The sequence below is a fragment of the Triturus cristatus genome, chromosome 2_2, assembly GCF_964204655.1.
Source record: "Triturus cristatus chromosome 2_2, aTriCri1.1, whole genome shotgun sequence".
Lineage (NCBI taxonomy): Eukaryota > Metazoa > Chordata > Amphibia > Caudata > Salamandridae > Triturus > Triturus cristatus.
Genome location: NC_140582.1, coordinates 607,555,475 through 607,577,834, shown reverse-complemented (window position 1 = coordinate 607,577,834; position 22,360 = coordinate 607,555,475). Strand labels below are relative to the sequence as shown.

Here is a 22,360-nt window from a genome sequence, read left to right as displayed (position 1 = left end):
GGCCTGTTATATGTGCTTTTGAACTTTCGGGAGCTCTTGCTTCTGACTTATTTGAATGTATGGATTTGCCTTGCTGGCTCCCGAGCTTTCTAGCGGCCGGCCCTTGTGGTTGTAGGCCCTTGTTTGTATCTCTTTAATGTGTAATAAAGGTTTCTTCTTCTTAAAAAAAAAAAAAAAAAAAAAAAAAAAGAAGGCATTCAGATGTGTCACACATTTGCCTTAAATTCTGAATGTTAGCACTCTAGTTGCTAATTAGATCACTGTAGTAAAGCTACTGCTCACCAGGGAAGTCTGCTGCTGGTATTCAAAGTGCATGTTTCAGTCTGCATGTCAGAATTTTTTTATGACATAGAAGAAGATTTGAGAAGTCAAAATGTGCCCTAATTTTTCTTTCTGCAGCACTAATCATAATTTCTATGGCAAAATGAATCCCCTCATTGTGTTGCTTTGTATATTAAATGTTTTAAGTGTTACCACTTTATTCCATTCAAGATGGCTTCAGGTGTGCCATACTTTTGTCATAAGTAAGACTGTTAGCGCTCTAGTTGTTCGTTAGAACACTCTGGGATATTCTGTCATTGGGCTATACTTGGGCTACATCTGGGTGATATTTGGGCTACATTTGGGCTCTTTTGTCTCTGGTGGCCATTTTGGGAGACTTATTTGTTATGATGTTTCCTAATTTCCTCATTTACTACAGTCTCCTCAGTAGGAAATACTTTCAGTTTTTTACTTTGATTCCATCAGGAAGGCATTCAGATGTGTCACAAATTTGCCATAAATTCAGAATGTTAGCACTCTAGTTGCTTATTAGATCACTGTAGTAAAGCTACTGCTCACCAGGGAAGTCTTCTGCTGGTATTGAAAGTGCATGTTTCAGTCTGCATGTCAGAATGTTTTTAATGAAATAGAAGAGGATTTGAGAAGTCACTCAAAATGTGTCCTAATTCTGCAGCACTAATCATACTTTCTATGGCAAAATGAACCCCCTCATTTTGTTCCTTTTTAAATTAAATGTTTTTAGAATTACCACTTTATTCCAACCAAGATGGCTTCAGGTGTGCGATACGTTTGTCATAAGTAGGACTGTTAGCGCTCTAGTTGTTCTTTAGAACACTCTGGGAAGCTGCAGTAGAACACAAAGGAATCAACTGACAGTCTCTGCCCTTGTTGGATGTACATGTTTTACTGAGAATGTCAGACTTCATTCTCACATGACTGAGAAAGATAATGTGAATTTACAGAAAATATGCTCTCAGTTAGCTTATAGATCACCTTCCAAACCTCTGTGGGAAAAGCATGAGAAAATAGTTTTCTCTCAAACATGATTCATGATATCACAGCAGAAGGCTTTTTCACATGGTAAAATCACCTTAGAACACACCACAATTTCTAAAATGAGTATGGTACCATCAACAAATGATTTATAATGTAACTAAAGTCTTAAAACCTTTTATTAGCTGCAATGCTTTTTAATGAGGTGCTATCATGTATATTGGTCCCAAGATGGCTGCCAACACTTGTTGGATGAAGTGCTGACAGCCAATCAGATCTCACGATGAGATGTGTGGTTAGGCTCCGCCCAGATATATATGTGATTTTACTTTTGAACTTCTCAGGAACTACTGAACGGATTTACACCATTTAAGCAAAAGGCACATGCCTGACCTGAGGACTACCTCTTTGCCAAATTTCAAGTAATTCTGTTCAGCCGTTCGGGCTGTACCTTCGACTAAAGGACCTATGGGAAAATGCATGGGGAAAACGCGTTTTGGGACCCCCCTTTTTTCTCAGCCCCCGCTTGACGAATCACCCCGAGACTTTCAGGGTAGGAGCTGAGCGGAGCGCCCCATTAGTTTTGAAAATTTCACGAAGATAAGTCAACCGGCGCCAAGGTTATTCAAAATAGAATTTTCAGATTTCCTATGGGAACTCATATATATATATATATATATATATATATATATATATATATATATATATATATTCACTGAAAAAACCATAGGTTTCACACATGTTATAGTTAGCGGAAATTTTACTGATAAAAAACCAATGAAATTCCCCCGTTATAGTTAGTGCAGGCAACTATAACTCACGCGACCGCAATCCTCTGCTGATGCTAATACTGTATTTAGACACTTATTTGCCCATGTCTTCTTCCATACATTTTTAGCTATACATATATTACAAATATTTTTTTTTCATAAAGACACATATGTCATCAGCAGAAGATTGCGGTCGCGTGAGTTATAGTTGCCTGCACTAACTATAACGGGGGAATTTCATTGGTTTTTTATCAGTAAAATTTCCGCTAACTATAACATGTGTGAAACCTATGGTTTTTTCAGTGAATTTGCAAGGTTTTTTAAATGCTAATTCCTAACTATAACGTGTGTGAAACCTATGGTTTTTTCAGTGAATTTGTACGGTTTTTTAAATGCTAAGTTACTTTACGCCATTCGTGGCGTGCGCGCCCACTTAACGCAGTTCGGTCCGTGCGCGCACCGTGCGCGCACAGTGAGCACGCGGTGCGCTTCGCGCACCGCGCGCTTCGCGCACCGCGCGCCTACTTTACGCAGTTAGTGCCGTGCACGCACGGTGGGCACGCGGTGCGCTACGAGCACCGCGTGCCCACGTTACGCTAGATGGGCCATGTATGCACGATGCGCTTCGCGCACCGTGCGCACATGGAGGACATATGATGCACTTCGTTTTGAAAGGTAATATTTTAATTTTTCTTATATTTTAAAAGCCATGCACAAATGGTGCCCTTCGGGCACCATTTGCACACGGGGTGCAGAGAGTGTGGATAATTTTTTTTTTTATTATTTTTTTTTTTAATAGTTTAGTTTATCTCAGTCGTTAATATGCCATGCACAATTGGTGCTCATCGGGCACCAATTGCACACGGGGTAGAGAGAGTGTGGATAATTTTTTTTTTTTTTAAATTCTTTTACCGTACGCGTACGGTAAGCGTAATCGGCGAAATTACCGAAAAAATAAAAATTCCGTTTTTGACCTTGGGGGATCTTTGGGGACTCCATTAACATGGCTATGTGTGTGGGAGCTGTCTAAACAGCCCCTTTACATGTTTTTGGGCTTTATATTTTAAAAATCACTCTCAGTGCGAGAGAGAAAATGGCGGCCGCCGCTTCCTGGTTTCGGCCGATTCGAATGTTTACTAAGATCTAAGAGCCAATCAGAATCGCGCTCGCGCACGCCACCGTACGCGTACGGTAAGCGTACCGTAAGCGCACCGTAAGCTGGCTCAGATATATATATTGATTTAAAGGCTATTTTCTCAGAATCTACTGAACAGATTTACACCAAACCTACAAAAGGCACTTCCTTGACCTGAGGACTACCTCTCTGCCAAATTTCTAGTAATTCTGTTCAGCCGTTCGGGCTGTAGCCCTGTCTAAAGGTCCTATGGAAAAATGCATGGGAAAAACGCGTTTTAGGACCCCCCTTTTATCTCAGCCCCCGCTTGACGAATCCCCCCGAGACTTTCAGGGTAGGAGCGGAGCGTAGCGCCCCACCTATTTTGAAAAATTCGCGAGGATTCGTCGACCGGCGCCAAAGTTATTCAAAATAGAATGTTGTGGATTTCCTATGGAAACGTGGTCCTAACTATAACTACCTACTGGCGACCGCCAGTAGGTAATATATATATATATATATATATATATATATATATATATATATATATATATATATATATATATATAGCAACAAAAAAATATTTAATACGAGCCGGGCAAACGTACCTTTCGGCGTTGTATTGAATAGTGCATAACCATTTCCTACGAATAAACGCTGTAATGGCGACAGCGGTAGACGTGCTCCGTGACCACGATGCAGCGGCGGACGCTCTATATTTGAATTTACCGGAGAGCATCAACACTGATAAAGATAGTTGAACTAATATTGGGGATAAACAAAATGATGTCAAAACGCTTTTAAAGAAATTGGAAAAGCTACAGCGTTCAGAACTTACGAAATGGTGGGAAGGAAAATCCTTACAAAAATATAAGGAAGCAGGGAGAGTTCCAAGGGGGTTGCGTGTTCTAATCGCACCATCATTTGAGAACCCCAACCCCCTGATGCTACAGGAATGGCCACCAACAATCTGGATGCCTCAATGAACATGGTGTGTATATTGATAAAATATGCTGAAATTGACAGGGCAGAAATAGTAAAACAAATAGACAAAATAAATCAGGAACTAGACACCATGGATCAACAAGATATAATAAAGGGTAAGGAAGATATCAAAAAACGTTTCGACAAACATGAAATTATCATTAAAGAGCGCAAAATTTTCAAGTTTGCCAGGGACAAAAGAGACTACGAGATGGGTAAAATTTTCATGTTCTCAAAAAAGTTTGAATCTGTAAAAAGACCAGCCCTGGGTCCAAAAGCTCCATCAATACAGATGCAAAACGAAGATAATTTTACTTTATCTGATACAGATGTAAGTTCTCTAGAAAGCAGTGTTGAATCAGACAATGGTGGTCCACTCAATGAAGGAACAATAAAACCCAGTAGCTTTACTCCATCAGAGAAATTGGGGTTTATTATAGAGGACCGGAAACACATCCTAAGGCCCAGAATACCGCAGAAACCAAAAGGATCAAACGAAATAAGCGCCGTAAGGAAAGGCGCAGGCGGAAAAGGCAATTGGAGAGGGAAAAGAGGAAGTGGGAAACCTCTCCTAGATCAATAGAAATGGGTGACCAAACAACTAACAACACAGTAGTCAACCTGACAGACTTAAACCTTGATGCTGCAGAAACTCAACTTTTGGCCTTAGGACTCTTATTTTGCCCCAAATCAGGATTCAAATATGTACAGTCTCGGATTGATGTTTTTAAGTTTATATGAAAATTGAAACTTATAAAATTTCATAAACTTAATAAAGCTAGTGACACGGCTACAGCGATAGGTACTGAAAATCGACCCAGTGTCCAGTTCCAGGTATCAGATGTACCAACACTGAGAAATGTCTATTCATTAGCAGGACATACTGGAGAAGTAATGGGAAATACACAGGAGGAGCTTCGAGAGATGGGGTTGTAAGTACTAGTCCCGCCATCAGCCCTTTTCATCCCCCATCTACCTTCATTCCAGTTATGCCACGGTATGCCATAGACATTTTTAGTGATTGTGTCATTGATGAACTAAAAACATTGAATAGAAATATAATGTGTAAAAACAAAAATAGAAGTTACAGTGAACAACGGTACTCCAAACTGATGAATAAGATTAATGAGCAAAACAACATAATTGTGAAAAATGCGGACGAAGGGGGCAATATTGTGCTTTGGCCGCGTGATGCTTATGTGAAAGAGGCCAATAGACATCTTGGGGATCCTTTATGTTATAGGAAGGCTACATTTACTGAACTAAGAGTGGTAAAGGATTTGGTATTCAAGGAGCTAGCACAGTGGAAGAGGGTAGGTCTCATTAGCAAAGAAGAATACAACTTTCTAAAAACTGACCACCCATATACACCAACTTTGTACTTTATACCCAAAGTGCATAAGCAAATAAATCCTGTGCCTGGCTGTCCTATAATATCTGCACAACGTGGATTATTGGAATCCATGTCCAAATATGTGGACTTCTTTCTCAGGGAATTTGTAGAGAACCTTCCCTCATACATAAAGGATACTGGCCACTTTTTAAAAAAAATTAGGGAGATCACATGGGACAATGAATACTGTTTCATTGTAATGGATATATGCTCCCTATACATGAGCATAAAACATGAAGATGGCCTTGAAGCCATAAAACAATATCTCAGCGGTAGGGATGTGAGATTTAATGAACACAATAAAATGTTGTTGACTATGATACACATATGTTTGACCAACAATTACTTTCTATTTAATAAGGAAGTTTACCAACAACTCCGAGGTGTGGCTATGGGGGCATGCTTCTCCCCCAGCTATGCATGTCTTCATGTAGGTTGGTGGGAGGAGCATGTTCTAGGCCACACCCTAGGAGAAATGTATATGCCGAATGTGGTTCAGCGGTGGTGTTTTATTGACGAAGTCTGTATAGTGTGGCATGGTACGGTCGAATCCGCACAGAAGTTTGTCGATACCATCAATATTAACAATTTGAACCTGGAATTCACAGCTAACAGCAAAGAGAGGGTCGAGTTCCTAGACGTTGAAATATAAATTAGTAATAACACCATACATACCAAGTTACACAGGAAAACAACTGCGGGAAATTCGATCCTCCACGCTAGCAGCACCCACCCCAGGCATCTGATCAAGAGTATACCCTATGGGCAATTCCTTAGAATTAAAAGGATTTGCAGCAATGAGAAGGATTTAACTATTTGTTTGAATGAATCTGTACAGAGATTCTTAGCAAGAGGTTACAATATGGCTGATTTAAGAACAGACTTAACCAAAATACATAGCCCTCCGGATGTATCAACAACTTACATTGAGGAAGATATCATTCCTTTGAATATATGTAGTGAATCCCAAAGTGAGAAACCATCGGTCAGATTAATAACCATGTATAGTTGTCATCATAAACTGGTCAGACGTATTATTACCAAGAACTGGCCTATTCTGAAATCTGACATCTCTCTATCATCAGAAATAGAAGACTCACCGTCTATTACATTTAGACGGGCACCCTCTATGAGGGATGCCCTGTTAATATCTAGACCAGAAGTGCAAGAAAAAGGAAACTGGTTATCAAACAGGGCAGGATTCTACAAATGTAGCCCCTGTAGGGCGTCTAAATTTGGTATTAATAAAACAGAATTGTTAGATACTTTCTCCACAAGTCCATGTAAAATCAAAGGTCCGTTCACATGCAAAACTGACTATGCAGTCTATGTTTTAGAATGTACTTGTCAGTTAAAATATATTGGCAGTACAAAACTTCAAGTATTCAATCGGATTCTCCATCCTTTACGTGCGATTGTTAATTCTGATTCCAGTTACCCTGTGGCACGGCATTTTAAATTAGTACATCCAAATAATTTAAATGATCTTAAATATTTTGTAATTGATGCCTTACCAAAGTCCATTAGAGGCGGAAACGGGGAAAAGAAATTACGACAACTGGAAAGCCAATATATTGTACAATTCGATACAAAAATGCCGAATGGTTTAAACACGGGAAGACCTACACAACTTTTTATAAACACTGTACCTCTAAAAAACTGCTATACTCTTGATTGATCAATTGAAAATTAATAATTATTTATAATGATTTTAGGACTGATGTTTTAATTATGTGTAGATGGTTTCTATGTGGGTTTTAGCTTTTTTTTGTTGGATTTTAACTAGTTTTACTGGCTAGCTAGTTTTACTGGTTTTTATCTGATGTTTGTGAGGTGGGAAGCTTCACTGATTGCTATTTTCACATGATTTTCACCTGTGTCTATGAATTATTATCATGCACTTTATTGATATCAAATATCCTTTGATGAACTGATTAACATAACATTTGCGAAACAAACCAATTTATGTACTCATATGAATTAGATGAGTTGTGTTCATATATCACTATGAAATTTAAGTTGAAATGCTCTCTGTTTTTGCACTAATTTGCACTTAGCACTTTATAGAAACAAACATTGAAATATTGAATAATTGCGGACCTATGCAACTTGCCTCTGGATTTTAACATGTTTCAGAAAAATGGCAAGCAAATCATGGAATTAATGATAGAATTGCTTTTCTGTTAATTTAAATATTGCACCATAAATATATATTTTTGAACATTACTAATAGCAATACTGTTTATGGATTTCTAGCATACTTTTTGTACAGTGATCTGAACAATATAGGATGAAATTAACTTGATCTTTTTAGTGGATTCATTATTGGGTGATACATTTTAGGGCACTTGCCCAGCATTGCTCATGTGTGTGTGTATATATATATATATATATATATATATATACACATTTTTCCGCATTTATGGATCCTGTTATTTATTTTATTTTAGACCTATCCTGATTCAACTAATAATATTTAATGAAAAAGAAAAGACAATTTTCAAGTAGAAGAAATGTTGATGGTCTAAAGAATATGTATAAACATCGAATGTCTGTTGTTCTTGTCTATGACTAATGGGAGGAGCGATCATCCAATATGACAGTATTTATTCACTTGGGTGGTCAGAGCATGTCATGTGATCAAGACCGGGTTCCCCGGTCGAAACGCGTCATGCCTGCTGATTTTGGAATAAAGCACTAGAAATGTGAAAATACCTGCTGTTGTGGTGGTCCGTTCCTGGTCGTGCTTCTTTGAGGAGGAGGAGGAGAAAGGGCGCTGTCGCATCAGGACTGTGCTTAATAAATGTATATATATATATATATATATATATATATATATATATATATATATATATATTCACTTAAAAAAACATAGGTTTCACACACGTTATAGTTAGGAATTAGCATTTAAAAAACCTTGCAAATTCACTGAAAAAACCATAGGTTTCACACATGTTATAGTTAGCTGGACATTTCACTCGTAAAAAACCATTGAAATTCCCCCGTTATAGTTAGTTCAGCTAACTATATCTCGCGCGACCGCAAGCCACTGCTGATGACGTCACATATTGCATCACTGTATTCACTAAGATACTGTTAATAAGTCAGTTATACAATTAATTTTACAAAAAAAACATCCATTTAGACACTTATTTACCCATTTATTCTTCCATTAACCTTTAGATATACATATATAAAAAATATTTATTTTTCAGAAAGACACATATTCACTGGATGATGTCATCAGTGATGTCATTTGAGATATCATCAGTGATGTCATGAGTGATGTCACTCACCATGTCATGAGTGATGTAATATGTGATGTCATCAGCAGTGGATTGCGGTCGCGCGAGTTATAGTTACCTGAACTAACTATAACGGGGGAATTTCAATGGTTTTTTACGAGTGAAATGTCCAGCTAACTATAACGTGTGAAACCTATGGTTTTTTCAGTGAATTTGCAAGGTTTTTTAAATGCTAATTCCTAACTATAACGTGTGTGAAACCTATGGTTTTTTAAGTGAATTTGCAAGGTTTTTTAAATGCTAATTTATGGATGTATTATTATATTTTGTATATATTTATTTTACAATAAACTACCTATGTATATAGTTATAGATTGACTGTATCCTGTAATATGGAATGGCTCAGCTCTTTTTTTTTAATTTGGACAAACTTGAACAGCATAGTTAATATCTTCTATAAACAGTTTAAAAAAATTTTTTTTTTAAGGGTTTTTCACCGTGCGCGCGCACCCCGCGATTTTTTGAAAAAAAATAAAATGTTTTTTTCACCCTTCGGGGTCTTTCAGGGACCCCCTGACAAAGGCTAGGGGGTCAGGAACTCTCTACCCTGCCCCCTTTTCACGTTCTCCACCTTTCTTTTTCACTGTCACACACAAAATGGCGTCCGACACTTCCTGATTTCGACCGATTCGAATGTTGACTGACATCTAACCAGCAATCAGAATTACGCTCGCGCACATTTGGTGCGCGCACGGTGCACGCATATAGATATTTAGGTACTTTTAACTGCAATTTTCTCAGGAACTACTGATCAGATTGACACCATATATGCAAAAGGCACATGCCTGACCTGAGGACTACCTCTTTGCCAAATTTCAAGTAATTCTGTTCAGCCGTTCTGGCTGTACCTTCGACTAAAGGTCCTATGGGAAAATGCATGGGGAAAATGCGTTTTGGGACCCCCCTTTTTTCTCAGCCCCCGCTTGACGAATCACCCGGAGACTTTCAGGGTAGGATCTGAGCGGAGCGCCCCATTAGTTTTGAAAATTTCGCGAGGATTCGTCAACCGGCGCCAAAATTATTCAAAATAGAATTTTCAGATTTCCTATGGGAACTCGGTCCTAACTAAAACTAACTATCTACTGGCGACCGCCAGTAGATAATGTGTATATATATATTGCTTGGAGAGAGGTGAGAATTGTTGTGAGAATGAGACTATGGTGCTTCTTTTACTATTGTCACTCTGTCATTGTTGAATCTTACTGTCTTACGGTACGATACTGCAGGTAAGCCCTCCCCTTATGTATACAAACACATTCTGTTCCAGGCTAAACCATGTCAGAAGCATATTTAATGCATTTATGTGTTGGGTATCTTCGGGGTGTATGCTTCTGATCGTTTGATACTCCATAGTTATACTTGTTGAAATCACCTACAAAGTGAAAGTCCTGCATAGAAAGGCAGAATCTCTTTGTCTAGCGGGCATTTTCTTTAATCTTGTTCATCGCCTCGGTACAGCTTACCAAAAACTTCTTCCTCATGATAATTACTGCTGAGGGATCATAGTGACCCACATACATAAAGTACCCTGGAAACGTGTGCATGTTAATATAGTTTTGTTTTGGTCTTCTTCCATTTTACATATGACTGGTGGATGCACCATTGGAAGGTAGCAAATTTAATAGCTTGAGTCCCCTGAGAGCACTTACCAGGAAGAGAGCTTCCATTTTGGTTTAAAAGCTTTTTTTACACTTAGTATTGAAATCCACCCATTTGATAGTTTTACCGTGTTATATGCTAAGCCCTAGTTTCTTAACTCATTGCTTGTCTGTTCTTTTCCCAGTGAAAATAGGCAAATTTAACAAAGCAATGCCAAGGCCAGATATAATTGAAGAAGAAAAGATGCAAGCTTACCCACGCCATGTTAATTCTGAGATTGGTTTCAGGTAATACACTACTTGCATATCAGCTGCCCATTTCCTTTTTACAAATGTTAAATGACAAAATATCATTGCTATATAAACGAGAAAGTATAGTTATTTAATTCTGAAGAAAATGAATCACTTTTTTCAATACTGAGAAAATGTCTCTTAAATGTGCTTTAACAACATCACCCTTTTCATATTCAGAAATTCCATATCCAAGTAGCCTCACTTGGGTAATTTATACAATTGTTTATACTCAACACGATTGTAAGTCCTTTTGAAGATCAATAGTTGGTTGCCTTTTTCTCTGATCATCAACTCAGTTGCATTGTTTGCTGGAGATGTTTGAAGAATCACCCAGTAATCTATTATAACTTCTAGTTTATCTCTATCTTCATTAATCTGGTGTGCCACATGCAGAGGATAGCACTGCCGTTTTGGCCCTACATCAGATATGAGCCGTCTGAGGCAGAGAAAGGTAATGTCATACTTCAGGTGGTTCAAGTGCACTTGCTGTGAACTGGAAACCATGCATCATCAGCATACCTGTCAGCCCAGGTTAAAGTAGCACAGCTGAGTACTCATTGGTGGGAAAATAGATGGATGGAGAGAAGCAGGTTTTTTGCCATTGTTTGTTTTGTGGCTGCTTTGCAGTTTGCAGTGATGTGTCTCGTTCCACTCTATCAAAGGAGATCCCTCTCAACTGCATTGATTGCTGCTGCTACCAAAATGTACAGACCTTCTCCTTTTCTACCATATACTTGAAATTCTAAATAACAGTATTAGGACCAATTTTCTAGAGTGTATACCTTACAGCTTATCATCAAGAAGAGCACATTGATATTTCAGGCATCACTCTAAAGGGCCTCCTTGAATTTGTCCTTGACATTATCCTTTAGCACCTGAAGGCATGTATGCTAATTGGGGTAGACACAAATAGACAGTTTGCTGCCTCCGAGGTGAATATTGATTTGCATTATTTTACCCGTACAGCCCTTCTTCTCTAACACCTTGTACTGGATTAAAGCATAGTTTTCATAAGCTACGCTAATTTCTCCATATATCCTGGATCATTATATACACATGCGGTTCTTCTTATCCCTTATACACCATTTCATTACTTTGGGCTATTGGTTAATATTAAACATACCCCATAAAATATTGTTGCAGGGATTCTGTGGAGTCACAGAACTATGCTTGAGATTATGGATCTATAGTAGGCAGGTGTGAGAAGTTGGCCTGGCATATGCTGTCCACTAGTTATAGGGGACACCTTGCACCAGTCCAATTTGACTTTTAAGGTTAAAAGACAACCTTTAAAGAAAGCTATCCTAGTGGTAGTTGTGGAGAGCAGCCTTCAGGCTAAGTCTTGAAGGAGTGTTAAGCTTATTGTTTTACCATGGATAACCTCTTGAATGACCAAATGAAAGAGTAGTCCACACAGGTATATATTCAAAATATATGTATTTATTCTAAGAACAAATCCCACTAGTCTCTTTATGAGGCTGGAGGTACAGATACAATTCAATAAAGCATTAATAGTTACAATAAATAGCACTGGAATCACAGGGCCCCAGGGGGGGACAAAACCATATATTAAAAAAGTGGTATAAGAACCATGACAGTTCTGCAGACAGTGCCTAGGGCACTTGGGGTCACTGGCCCCTTACGAAACCACCCAAGGTAGTGAGGAAGGGGACCCACTGGAGACGGTGCAGTGTTTAAACTACAGTCGGGATCTCTATTAAACCCTATGGGAAATGTCGCGGTTGGAAATTACAAGAATCTGGTCACTTCTAGCAGGAGTTCAAGTTCAGGAGCTTAGAGTTAAGCTCTTGGAGGGTCCACACCCACGACAGTACTGAGGTACCACTGTTACCTGCCCCTGGGAAGCCGGGTGCGTAGGTCGTTTTCGATGTCGGGTCGCGATCTCGTTTTCAATGGAAAAAGGTGAAGAACTGCTGCTGGCGTGAAGCGTCGTCGATGTCCTGCAGATTGAAGATGTAGATCTTGAAGGAAAGGACCTGAAAGCAGAGGGGACAGAGTCTGGGTCACTAGCCAGTGACCAGGGAGCTCAGGAGAAAGAGCCCTTCAATGTCGGGTGCTTCCAGGTTGAAGACGGGTAGCTTGGATCGGCAGCCACGGGGCCCAGGAGGCTTCAAGGAAGGCCAGCTTCGGGAGGGCGACTGTCCCACGAAGGATGAAGGGCGCTGCGGTGTTAGTGTCCGGATTGGATCCCCTAAGCCTTGGCAACCGCAACCCACGCAAGGATCAAGAAACAGCTACAGTGCAGACCCACAAGGTCTGAGCGAGGTCTCCAGCGAGGAGACTGTAGAGCAGGCCTGGAGCAACCAGGGGAGCCCTTTAAAGTAAAGATTGACCTCCGCTAGGGCCCACCCGTCGAGAGACAAGGGACCGCGGGAGGCAGCAATTTGGCGTGCGTAAAGATGTGCCCACGGGTCGCCGGAGCAGGCTAGGGCGTCGATCTTTGGCACAGATGATGCTGAGCGGTTGGCTCGATGATGGGCCAAAGCACAACTGCCCCACTCGTCGGGTCCGTGTGATGTGCAAGAGGTGGCCGGTGTCCTGGGGTATTGGGGATCTCGGCACCCATGGGGTCCACGGTGCTGAGCTTTGCTGTGCACACTCACTGGCCTCTGGGATGCTTGGAAACCCACCTCAGGGTAGGTAGAAGTCTTCGATGTCCGTAGGAGCAGCGGAGTTCCAACCGGGTCATTTGCAGTGTTTCAGGTGCCTGCCAAGCAAGGGGGTAACTCCTTTACCCCAAGGGAGATTTCTTCATTCAGCTGTGCGGCAGCTCGTCGAAGGTTCAAGTCTTTGAAGTCCAAGATTAATCTGAGGCTCTGGGGACCCTGCACCCACCTTTATCCAGAGATTAGGGGAGTGTCTGAATCAGAGCCCACCAATGAAAGTTCAGGCGGGAAAGGGTGGCTTCACCCTCTCCCCTTTGTGTGTTTTCCCACCTGGGCAGGGGACAGGATGCCCCTGAACCGGTTCGAGGGGGTGTATGCAGAAGTAGGCACTGGAGAAGCCTACGTGCAAGTTTGAAAGACATCCTCTGGTGCACCCACCCAGTTCCAATCCACACAGTCTGTCTGGGGAGGTGGGAGCACCTCCCTGCAACAAGATCCCTATTGTCCAGCTGCCGTGGCTGGAGTTCTGCCCAGCAACAGGCAGCCAGAGTCGTGTGGGTGGCGGGTAGCATCCATTTTGTACTACGTGTGCACTTTTAAATTGGTGTCTAAAATCTGCCGCTTTTACCATATCACCCCTCTAGGAAGGGGGAATCATGCCCTCACTCCCATGGCTGGATTGGGGTTATGATTCCACAATGTTTGACACCAAACATGACATGGTTCTGTGCAGCCACTCTCAAGTTATCACGCTATCGCGATTACTTAAAATGCGGTTAAGAGTATATGGTATGGCTGCACTACAAACAACCCAGCAATAGTTTTTACGAAGGTTGCAGAGGGGCCCTACTCAGGTAGGGGTTCCCCCTCACACATATCTCAGCACCCTACCTTGTAGGATTTGCAAGGCCTGCCTTAGGGGTGACCTATGAGGATATATGTGTTGTATTTAAGTGGGATACAGGATACCTATATCCATGTAAGGAGTGCAAGCACCACCTTACCCAGACTACAGTAGTGGTCTGCTGGTGTCAGTTTGTATGGCTGTCCCAGGGGTGGCACAATAAGTGCTGCAGCCCCTGGTAAGCCTCTGAGGGACCCATGCCCTGGGTACCTAGGGTACCATCTACAAGGGGCTAATAGGGTGTCCTCAGTATCCAATTGGTATGTACAGTTTAGAGAGGAAGCAGATAGGCTGGAGTCGTGGATAGCAGGGCCACAGCCTGGCTAGAGTCAGAAAACAGTCAAAACATCAGCAAAAAGTTGGGGGCAACTATGCAGTCGATGCCACTCTCCTACAGCAGGGACTGAGTCATCCTACCACCTGAGTACCCATGAGCCCTGGACCAACTATCTATAGTGTCTCACTTGCCCTCCTACTCACTCACAGAGGAACAAGTGATTAGACACCCCAGAAAGCTACACTCCCGACCCTCTCAGGAATCACACACTTTCGCTCACACACTCGTACTAGTCCACAGTAAGTTCTGACAGACACTAGAAATGTTTAAAATGTTTATTTTAACTATTGTGCTCTAGTATTCAGTATATGTGCCACAACAAGTAGGAAAATACCGAACACAAATACAGTGAGCATAGCAAGTAGTCCGTAAGTCATTAAAGGAGCTGTCGTTATATACAACAGTATTACCTAACCTATCTCCCCTTCTGCAGAAGCAAAATGATTATACATCAGACGAGCTGTATGTGTTAGCAGCAGATTCCGTACCTCAGTATACACAGATAAAAGTTCTACCTCACAGGTGTTGTCACGATCTTTTCCCTGGAAAGGTCCCTCTCCACGTGTGTGTTACCTATCTGTCCATACTTCTATGACGAAAAGTATGTGTTCCCAAACAGCTGCATTTGCATGTTTTGCCTAGGTGCTAGGGCCTGACCAGAGCATAATAACAAGGGGCATTGTTCAACCTTGTCTACATTTTCAGAATAAATCCCAGGAAAGAACAGAATGCAAAAACAACAGCGTGTTCTGTGTAAAAGTACATTGTGGCACAAAGCAAAATATATCGCTAGAGTAACAATCAATCAATCAATCAATCAAAGACATTTCTAGAGCGCACTACATACCCGTAGGGTCTCAAGGCGCTGGAGGTAGGGGGGGTGCCGCTACTGCTCGAACAGCCAGGTCTTCAGCTTCTTCCTGAAGGAGAGGTGGTCCTGGGTCAGGCGCAGGTCGGTCGGGAGGGAGTTCCAGGTCTTGGCGGCCAGGTAGGAGAAGGATCTTCCTCCTGAAGTCGCTCTTCGGATGCGGGGGACCGCGGCGAGGGCGTGGTTGGCTGAACGGAGGTGGCGTTTGGGAGCATAGAAGTTGATTCGGCTGTTGAGGTAGCTCGGGCCTTGGTCGTGTAGGGCTTTGTGTGCGTGGGTGAGGAGGCGGAAGGTGATTCTTTTGTTGCACACGCGAAGCAGATGATAGTCTGTAACGTGTTCATGCTAACATAGGGAAAACGACAATGGGACTGCACGTGACTTATGACACCCTCCCCTTGGTCAGGACACTAGCACTGAATAATGACAGAAGTCAAACGGCAAGCAGAACCAAACAGCGAAAGCAATTGCTGGGCAAGAGTGTCTTCAAAACATTGTGCATTGCCAAAAGCGATGGAAAGTTTGTGCACAAAAATATATCCAATTACAGCGCATCACTGGGCCCCAAGATCTAGAATGCCAAATTTAACATCAATTTCAGTAACACATCCGAATCTTCCAAACTGGAAATAACTGCCATCCAGCAGGTCAAAGGAGCAAACGTTCCTCGTTTCCAGTTGTCAATAAAACCATCTAAGCAGTGCTTATTTTGTTAATATTAAGTTCCAGGGCTCTGACCAGGAGGCAACAGCAGCTTGCACCACTCATCGCCCCTATCATCGCTTCCAAACCAACTACTAACCATCTCTCTCGCATGTAAATGCAACTGTTCAGATTATTCCAGGTCCTCAAAACTAAAGAAATGGCTGGGGAGGCAGGTAGTAGTAATTGTTTTATGTATATTGTTTTGCTAAACAACTGTTATACTGCTCATCTCTAAATTAGATGAGCAGCGCCACCTTGTGGCAGACTGCCCTACGTGTGGTGTTGACAATTAGGTGCCGGTGCCCAGCACTGGAAACCAATTAAGTGCTGGTGTTCAGCACCAGAAAGCTCCGGCTCAAATTAAGCACTGCATCTAAGGAGAACCTGTGTGAACGTCGATGAAACTGAGATCCAGGAGACGCTATGCAGTCTCACAGGGACCCCCTCCGGCCTCTGGCTGCAACGCTGGGTTATATACAAGCCATATACCCAAGAAACAGTTCGGTTATAGGCCACTAAAGGACCCATCAACAGTTCGAAATCCAGGGCAGCATGAGATGGGGTAGCCAGGCAGACATCCAGGGCCCACTGAAAGGGGCACCAGATACATGAAACCCAGGTTGCGCACAGGTAAAGTAAGCATATTGGAAGGTCAGACAAAATTTGGCATCTAGAGGCACCATTCCAAAAAATTGTAGCATCCGCTTACGGTACAGCTGCAGCGATGCCTGTCCGGGCAGGACCACTGATGGAGAAGCCATTGCGGAATAGAAGGAACAGCACGATAATGCCACAAACCAAGAAGAGCAGCAGCGGGAACTCACCAAATACGCTGTGAAAAATAGGATGTATAAAAGCTGGATTTACTCCTAAAACAGTTTGAAAACAGTTTGAAAAGTTATGAGGCCGGAGCCGATGAGTTTAGGAAAGTGTGCCAGGCCCGTGGTATCATACGCATTAAATATTTGATGTATCAATTCACTGAAATGCAGGGGGATATTTGTATTCAGTAAATATTGTATTTCACTAGATGTTCTTGCCACCTGCAGTTTGAAGTTCTCATGCTCTGAAGTGAGAGCCACTTATTGAAACAATAGCGCTTTGAATCTGCTTAGTTTATTGAAATCTGTTTTCAGGGTCGTAATTGAAGGCCACAAGGAACTATCAACATTCCCCTGTGGAGGGGGGAAGAGAATGTTGTTGCAACAAGTAACCAACTGGGAAACAGACACTACATACAGGATTCCCGCCTGCAGACCGCAGTCGTCATGATTATTAAGAACAAGAAAACTGCAGTTTTAAAGCAATGTAATGGTGGAAATAATAGCGGGAACTTTCAAATAACAAGCCAGATTAGGGGCAGAAACATTACAGGCTCCGTGGATTTTTACTTGTTGACATACAAGGGAATGTCCAGCAGTGGAATTGAACATTTTTCCCGTTAAAAAACAGATTCTCAATCAGCCCGTTGACAATGATATGTAAAAGGCAGGGACCGTAACTCATGTATGTAACTGCTCCCAAGGGGTTCATATCTATCTACAGGGAAGTGTTTTATGTAGGCAGTAAATTGAAACATCGAGATGGGCCACGAGATAACCCAGTGCATTAACCAAACTGCTGAATTAGTTTCCGCTATAGTGAAGGGAAGCTGTTCAAGTTTTTCTAAATGTAGCATGGTATAACTTGCATCTTTCATAGCCATTAACTGCTGTTTACGTGTTAAATTGAAAGGTAAGAACAATGCACTACAATTTAGGTAATGGCAAGGTACACTCCCATTTTTTAGTGTTTGCAGTGTCCAACCAAATTGCATAACCGATCTAAGTTGATGTTGACCATGATACAAGGTAGAAACTTCATTTTCCACAATATCAATGACAGAAGACACAGTATTATTTAAAGTATAAATATGAGATGATTAGGTAATTATGCAGTTGTCCACAACAGCAAGCACTTTGTCTAAATTGTCTTGATCAATTTGACGTGAACGCACAGCAGCCTCCATTTGTGACAATTTCCAAAATTCATTATATGCAGAATAAACAAATCGTTTGGTACGAGGGGATTTGGGACCAAAAAGGAAATCCGAAAGGTTTATGTCATCCGATAAAAGGGAAAGATGCTGCTTTATGGCTGACAATGTGGAATGTTCTAACCACTGTTGACATACTTTACCTACAGAATAAGTGGTAACAGTGTTAGAAAGTGGGTAACTTGGATCTGGTCTATGTAATGTGAATCCTGAAGTAGTGTTCACGAAACGAGAATGACCAAAATTCGTATTCAGAGGACGTAATGACCATCCGAATAGAGACATCACAGTGAAATTAAATGTACAATTTTGTATCACACTATTTAGGTGGTCTGCAGTGTAATTGGTATAAGATTGCCAATCATCAAACAAGGCCAGGGATGGACTAGTGGGAGTATTCAATTCTTTAATCTTAGCCAACCCCAGACAAGCAGTCTGTTGGACCGTGTTATTTTATTTTATTTTTTAAATATTTTTATTTGCATTTTCAACCAAAACAGAACTACTAACTTGTCACAGATAGTCATTCTCGCACTCAAATTCCCTCCCACTCCCCCACCTGTCTCCCACCGCATCATTTCTGTTGGACCATGTTATTGAGAAAAATAATTTAAGCTGGTATCAGACATGCATGGAATAAAGAATCAATACCTTGGAGTGCCCCATACTGATTTCAGATCGATAGTGTCTTTCCAATAATCGTATCATTTTAGTGCTATGTTGTCAGTAAAATGAGGTGCATAAATAACTTGGCCTGAGTGCGCATGCATTTTTTTGAAAGATTGGAAGCCAATTAAAAATAATGATGCCGGATCTGAAAGATTAAAAACAGTAAAATAAGTGTACTTCATTTTTTGTATGTTGGAACTACCCTGAGATGGAGTCTGTCAATTTTCCCATTGGGTATAGTTAAAGTGGGGACGTTGTCCATTTGATCTGTGCAGAAAATGATTACCATAATGTTGATAACAGAATAAAACCGCATAGTTAACAGAATTCAAATATAAATCTTCAGCATCAAAATCAGTGTGATATTGTAATTGGGAAAACATCAAATTCACGCTATTTACATCCCAATCATCTGATGGCATCCCAGGCATTGTCACATCACCCATAGAAACACGGAATACATATAGAATCGGTAGAGTCTCCGTAGGACCAAATACATCGAATGGTACTTTATCCCAGACAATTCCATCAGTAACTGAGGCAGCTGAAATATTCACAAGGGACTGGTCTCCTTTCATTTTATGCGAGGATGAATGTGGTGCCAACACCCCGTCAACAAGTTCTGCAGCAGAACGTTCCGGGAGCTAGTGGCCGTTAATCAAAAGATAAACTGTCACGGATCCAATCCACATGAATAGACGTACCATGGAAAACATGATCCAGACATAAGTCCAGGGTGGAACCAGATATGTGCGTATTAACCAAGATATAAACATGCAAATCCTTGCTGGTGGTGTAGATAAAACTGAAGACAGTGAAGAATTGTCAGAAGAACAATTATCTTGATTGATATAGTAAATAGAAGAACTGAGCTGAAATAATGGAGGCTGGAAATCTGGATTTGAATTTGGGGGTTGTATTCCCGTAGAGGACTCAAGGGGTGGATCAGAATAAACAATTTCCTTTGTGGAGGGTGTGGAAAGTAAAGCAGATATCAGGTCAGTTGAAGGTTTGACATCCCCCTCCGGCAGCCCGGGAGATTCAGAAGGAACGGAGCTCACAGGCTGTAAAGTAATATCCCGTCCTGGGACAACCCGAGGCATACCATTCAGTATCAGCCATATGGTGTAATTTGACATGTTCAATCGAAATGAAGCGATTATCTTTGCAACCAGACAGAGGAGGTAAGATCACAGTGCAGGACTGGTACAGGAGCACGGTAGGACAGACCAAATTGTGTCTTGATCACCACCTTTTCACGAACCAGATCGCCAACTTTAGGGAGCCAGCCTGAAACAGGAGTCAGAACTGCTGCTTCTTCAGGTGAAGTCGCTGGCAAATGAGATTTTGCCAGTGTATCGCGACACTTGTAGATCCTGTAAGACAGCACAGTGGTTATCTGCGTCAAATGTTGCAGCAGCCGCCACAACATCTAGACCATCCAGGTCTGGAACAACATCTTGATACCAAAGAGCATTTCGTATGGGGTCGGCCCACCTACAGATCTTCTTGAGAGATTATTAAGAGCACGTTGAACTCCATAAAGGTGAGTTAACCAGCCAGGGCCCGTACCTAATACCCTTGCTGTCAAATATTGCTTTAAGTCACGGTTAATCCGCTCCACAACAGAATTGCCCTCGGGCCGATATGGAGACAGATGCACCTGCACTCCCATAGACTTCATCGAATCACAGTAAGCCTTAGAGGCAAAGGCCGGACCTTGGTCAGAATGTACCACAGGCATAAGTCCCGACAAGGGCATGCAAATCCTTCGTAACAGTGTGAGCATCAGCAGAGCGCTGCGACCCAACCCAGAGTAATCTTGTGCAAGAATCCACTGCAACCAAAATCTATTTAAAAGCAGTGTCTGACTTTAAAGGACTGCAATGATTAAGGTATATACATCCAAAAGGATGATTAGAAATAAACAGATGAGTTTGTGGTGAATGTGGCACAGTTGAACTATTAATTTGTTGACAAACATTATAACAAATGACATATTTGCGAGTTTGCTGGTTTAGCCCACACCACCAATAGCGTTGTTCTAAAAGAGAAACAGTAGCTGCAACACCAGCGTGTGCAGAAGTCATGCCTTCATGAGTGGTACTATAAGAGAATGTCTGTGGTCAAGGTTGGTAATCAAGCGATCGCCAACTGTAGGAATAAAAACAAAAGTAACTTTCTCAGTAGTTAACTGGTAAGTATGGCGTGAAGGAAATCCTTGTGGAAAAGGAGAGCCCTCCCTAGTTGTGGCAATAGCTGCCAAAATGTCATTGCCAATTTTAGTTATTGAACGAGTAACAGCGACTACTCTAACTGTGGCTACTGCAGATTTGGCTGCATCATCAGCCAATGAATTACCAACAGCATGCACCCCTGCGTGTTGATGTCATAACGTATGGACAACATGTGTAAGGGGCAAGCGTGCCTTAAAGCCGCCACCCGAACCCAAAGTGTTTTATGCTTGATTGTGCTACCTTGAGAATTAAAAAAAAAAAATGTGTTCCCAAAAAAACAAATTGTCATTTAAAGACTGTACACAGTAAAAAAATCACACACAAGGGTGGGCAATTCAGGATCTGCATATTCAAGAGCTAATAGGAATGCACGTAACTCGGCCAACTGGGCCTTGCAGTTTTCAAGAAACTGTGTGTGTACCAAGGTTGATGTAAAGACTACATTTTTCATTGTACCTATGACAATAGCGCAAGCTGAATAAGCCTGCTTGAAACCAATCGCTGGTTGTGCCGAACCATCTGTGTAAATGAGACGTTTGTACTCATCAAGAGGCAGGATAGAAGACGAGAGAAGGCGAAAATGCTCATACTGTAAAAATTCTTGTGTTGGCAAAGAGGGGTCAAAACCAAAACTGACATCAGCCGATGTCAACGACGTAGCCCATTGAATCCAATGAGGATGAAGAGCTTTAGAATTAGGGACACTGCCTTTTGTGACCGCTTCCAAAGCTGGCACAGGAGAAATGGCAAAAATGCATTTACCCTGTGCCAGAGGGCATTCTTTCAGAACAGCCATATGCACGGCAGTAAGAATTTTTTCATTAGAAGAGAGGCGCAATTCTGCAGTATTCAGATGCGATTTATACGTGATTGGGACTGTGTTACCCTCATTAATAGTCACATAAGTGAAACTGATCGCTCCAGGTAGAGTCCGGATGACCACATTCGTAGTATTTAATCTAGTTTGTAAGTACTACGTGGCAAGTAAGCCAGACCGCAAAGCACGCAGCACAGCGGTGTGTTCTGGAAACCATTAATGAATAATAACGGGGCTAATCACAAGACCTCCAACATGTGCGGCCTGCATCTGAGGCGTATCCCCCGGTGCCGGCAAAAAATTATATCAGGCGTCTATAAAGAAGAACAACCTGACCATACAATAAATGAACTTCCGCCAAATTCGCATTAAGATAATTAGGATGCGGGGTAAAGCCGGGCAAGATAGGACAAGTGGCCCCATCAATA

The 22,360-nt window shown here is 41.6% G+C and overlaps 1 protein-coding gene across 1 annotated transcript in view; it reads left to right on the top strand.

Moving 5' to 3' along the window:
* Positions 1-22,360, top strand: part of TMEM192 (transmembrane protein 192) — a 512,891-nt gene that overhangs the window by 416,907 nt on the left and 73,624 nt on the right. Inside the window, exon 5 of the mRNA XM_085641783.1 lies at positions 10,625-10,727. Within this exon, the coding sequence (XP_085497909.1) occupies positions 10,625-10,727 (103 nt within the window). The remainder of the gene's footprint in view (positions 1-10,624; positions 10,728-22,360) is intronic.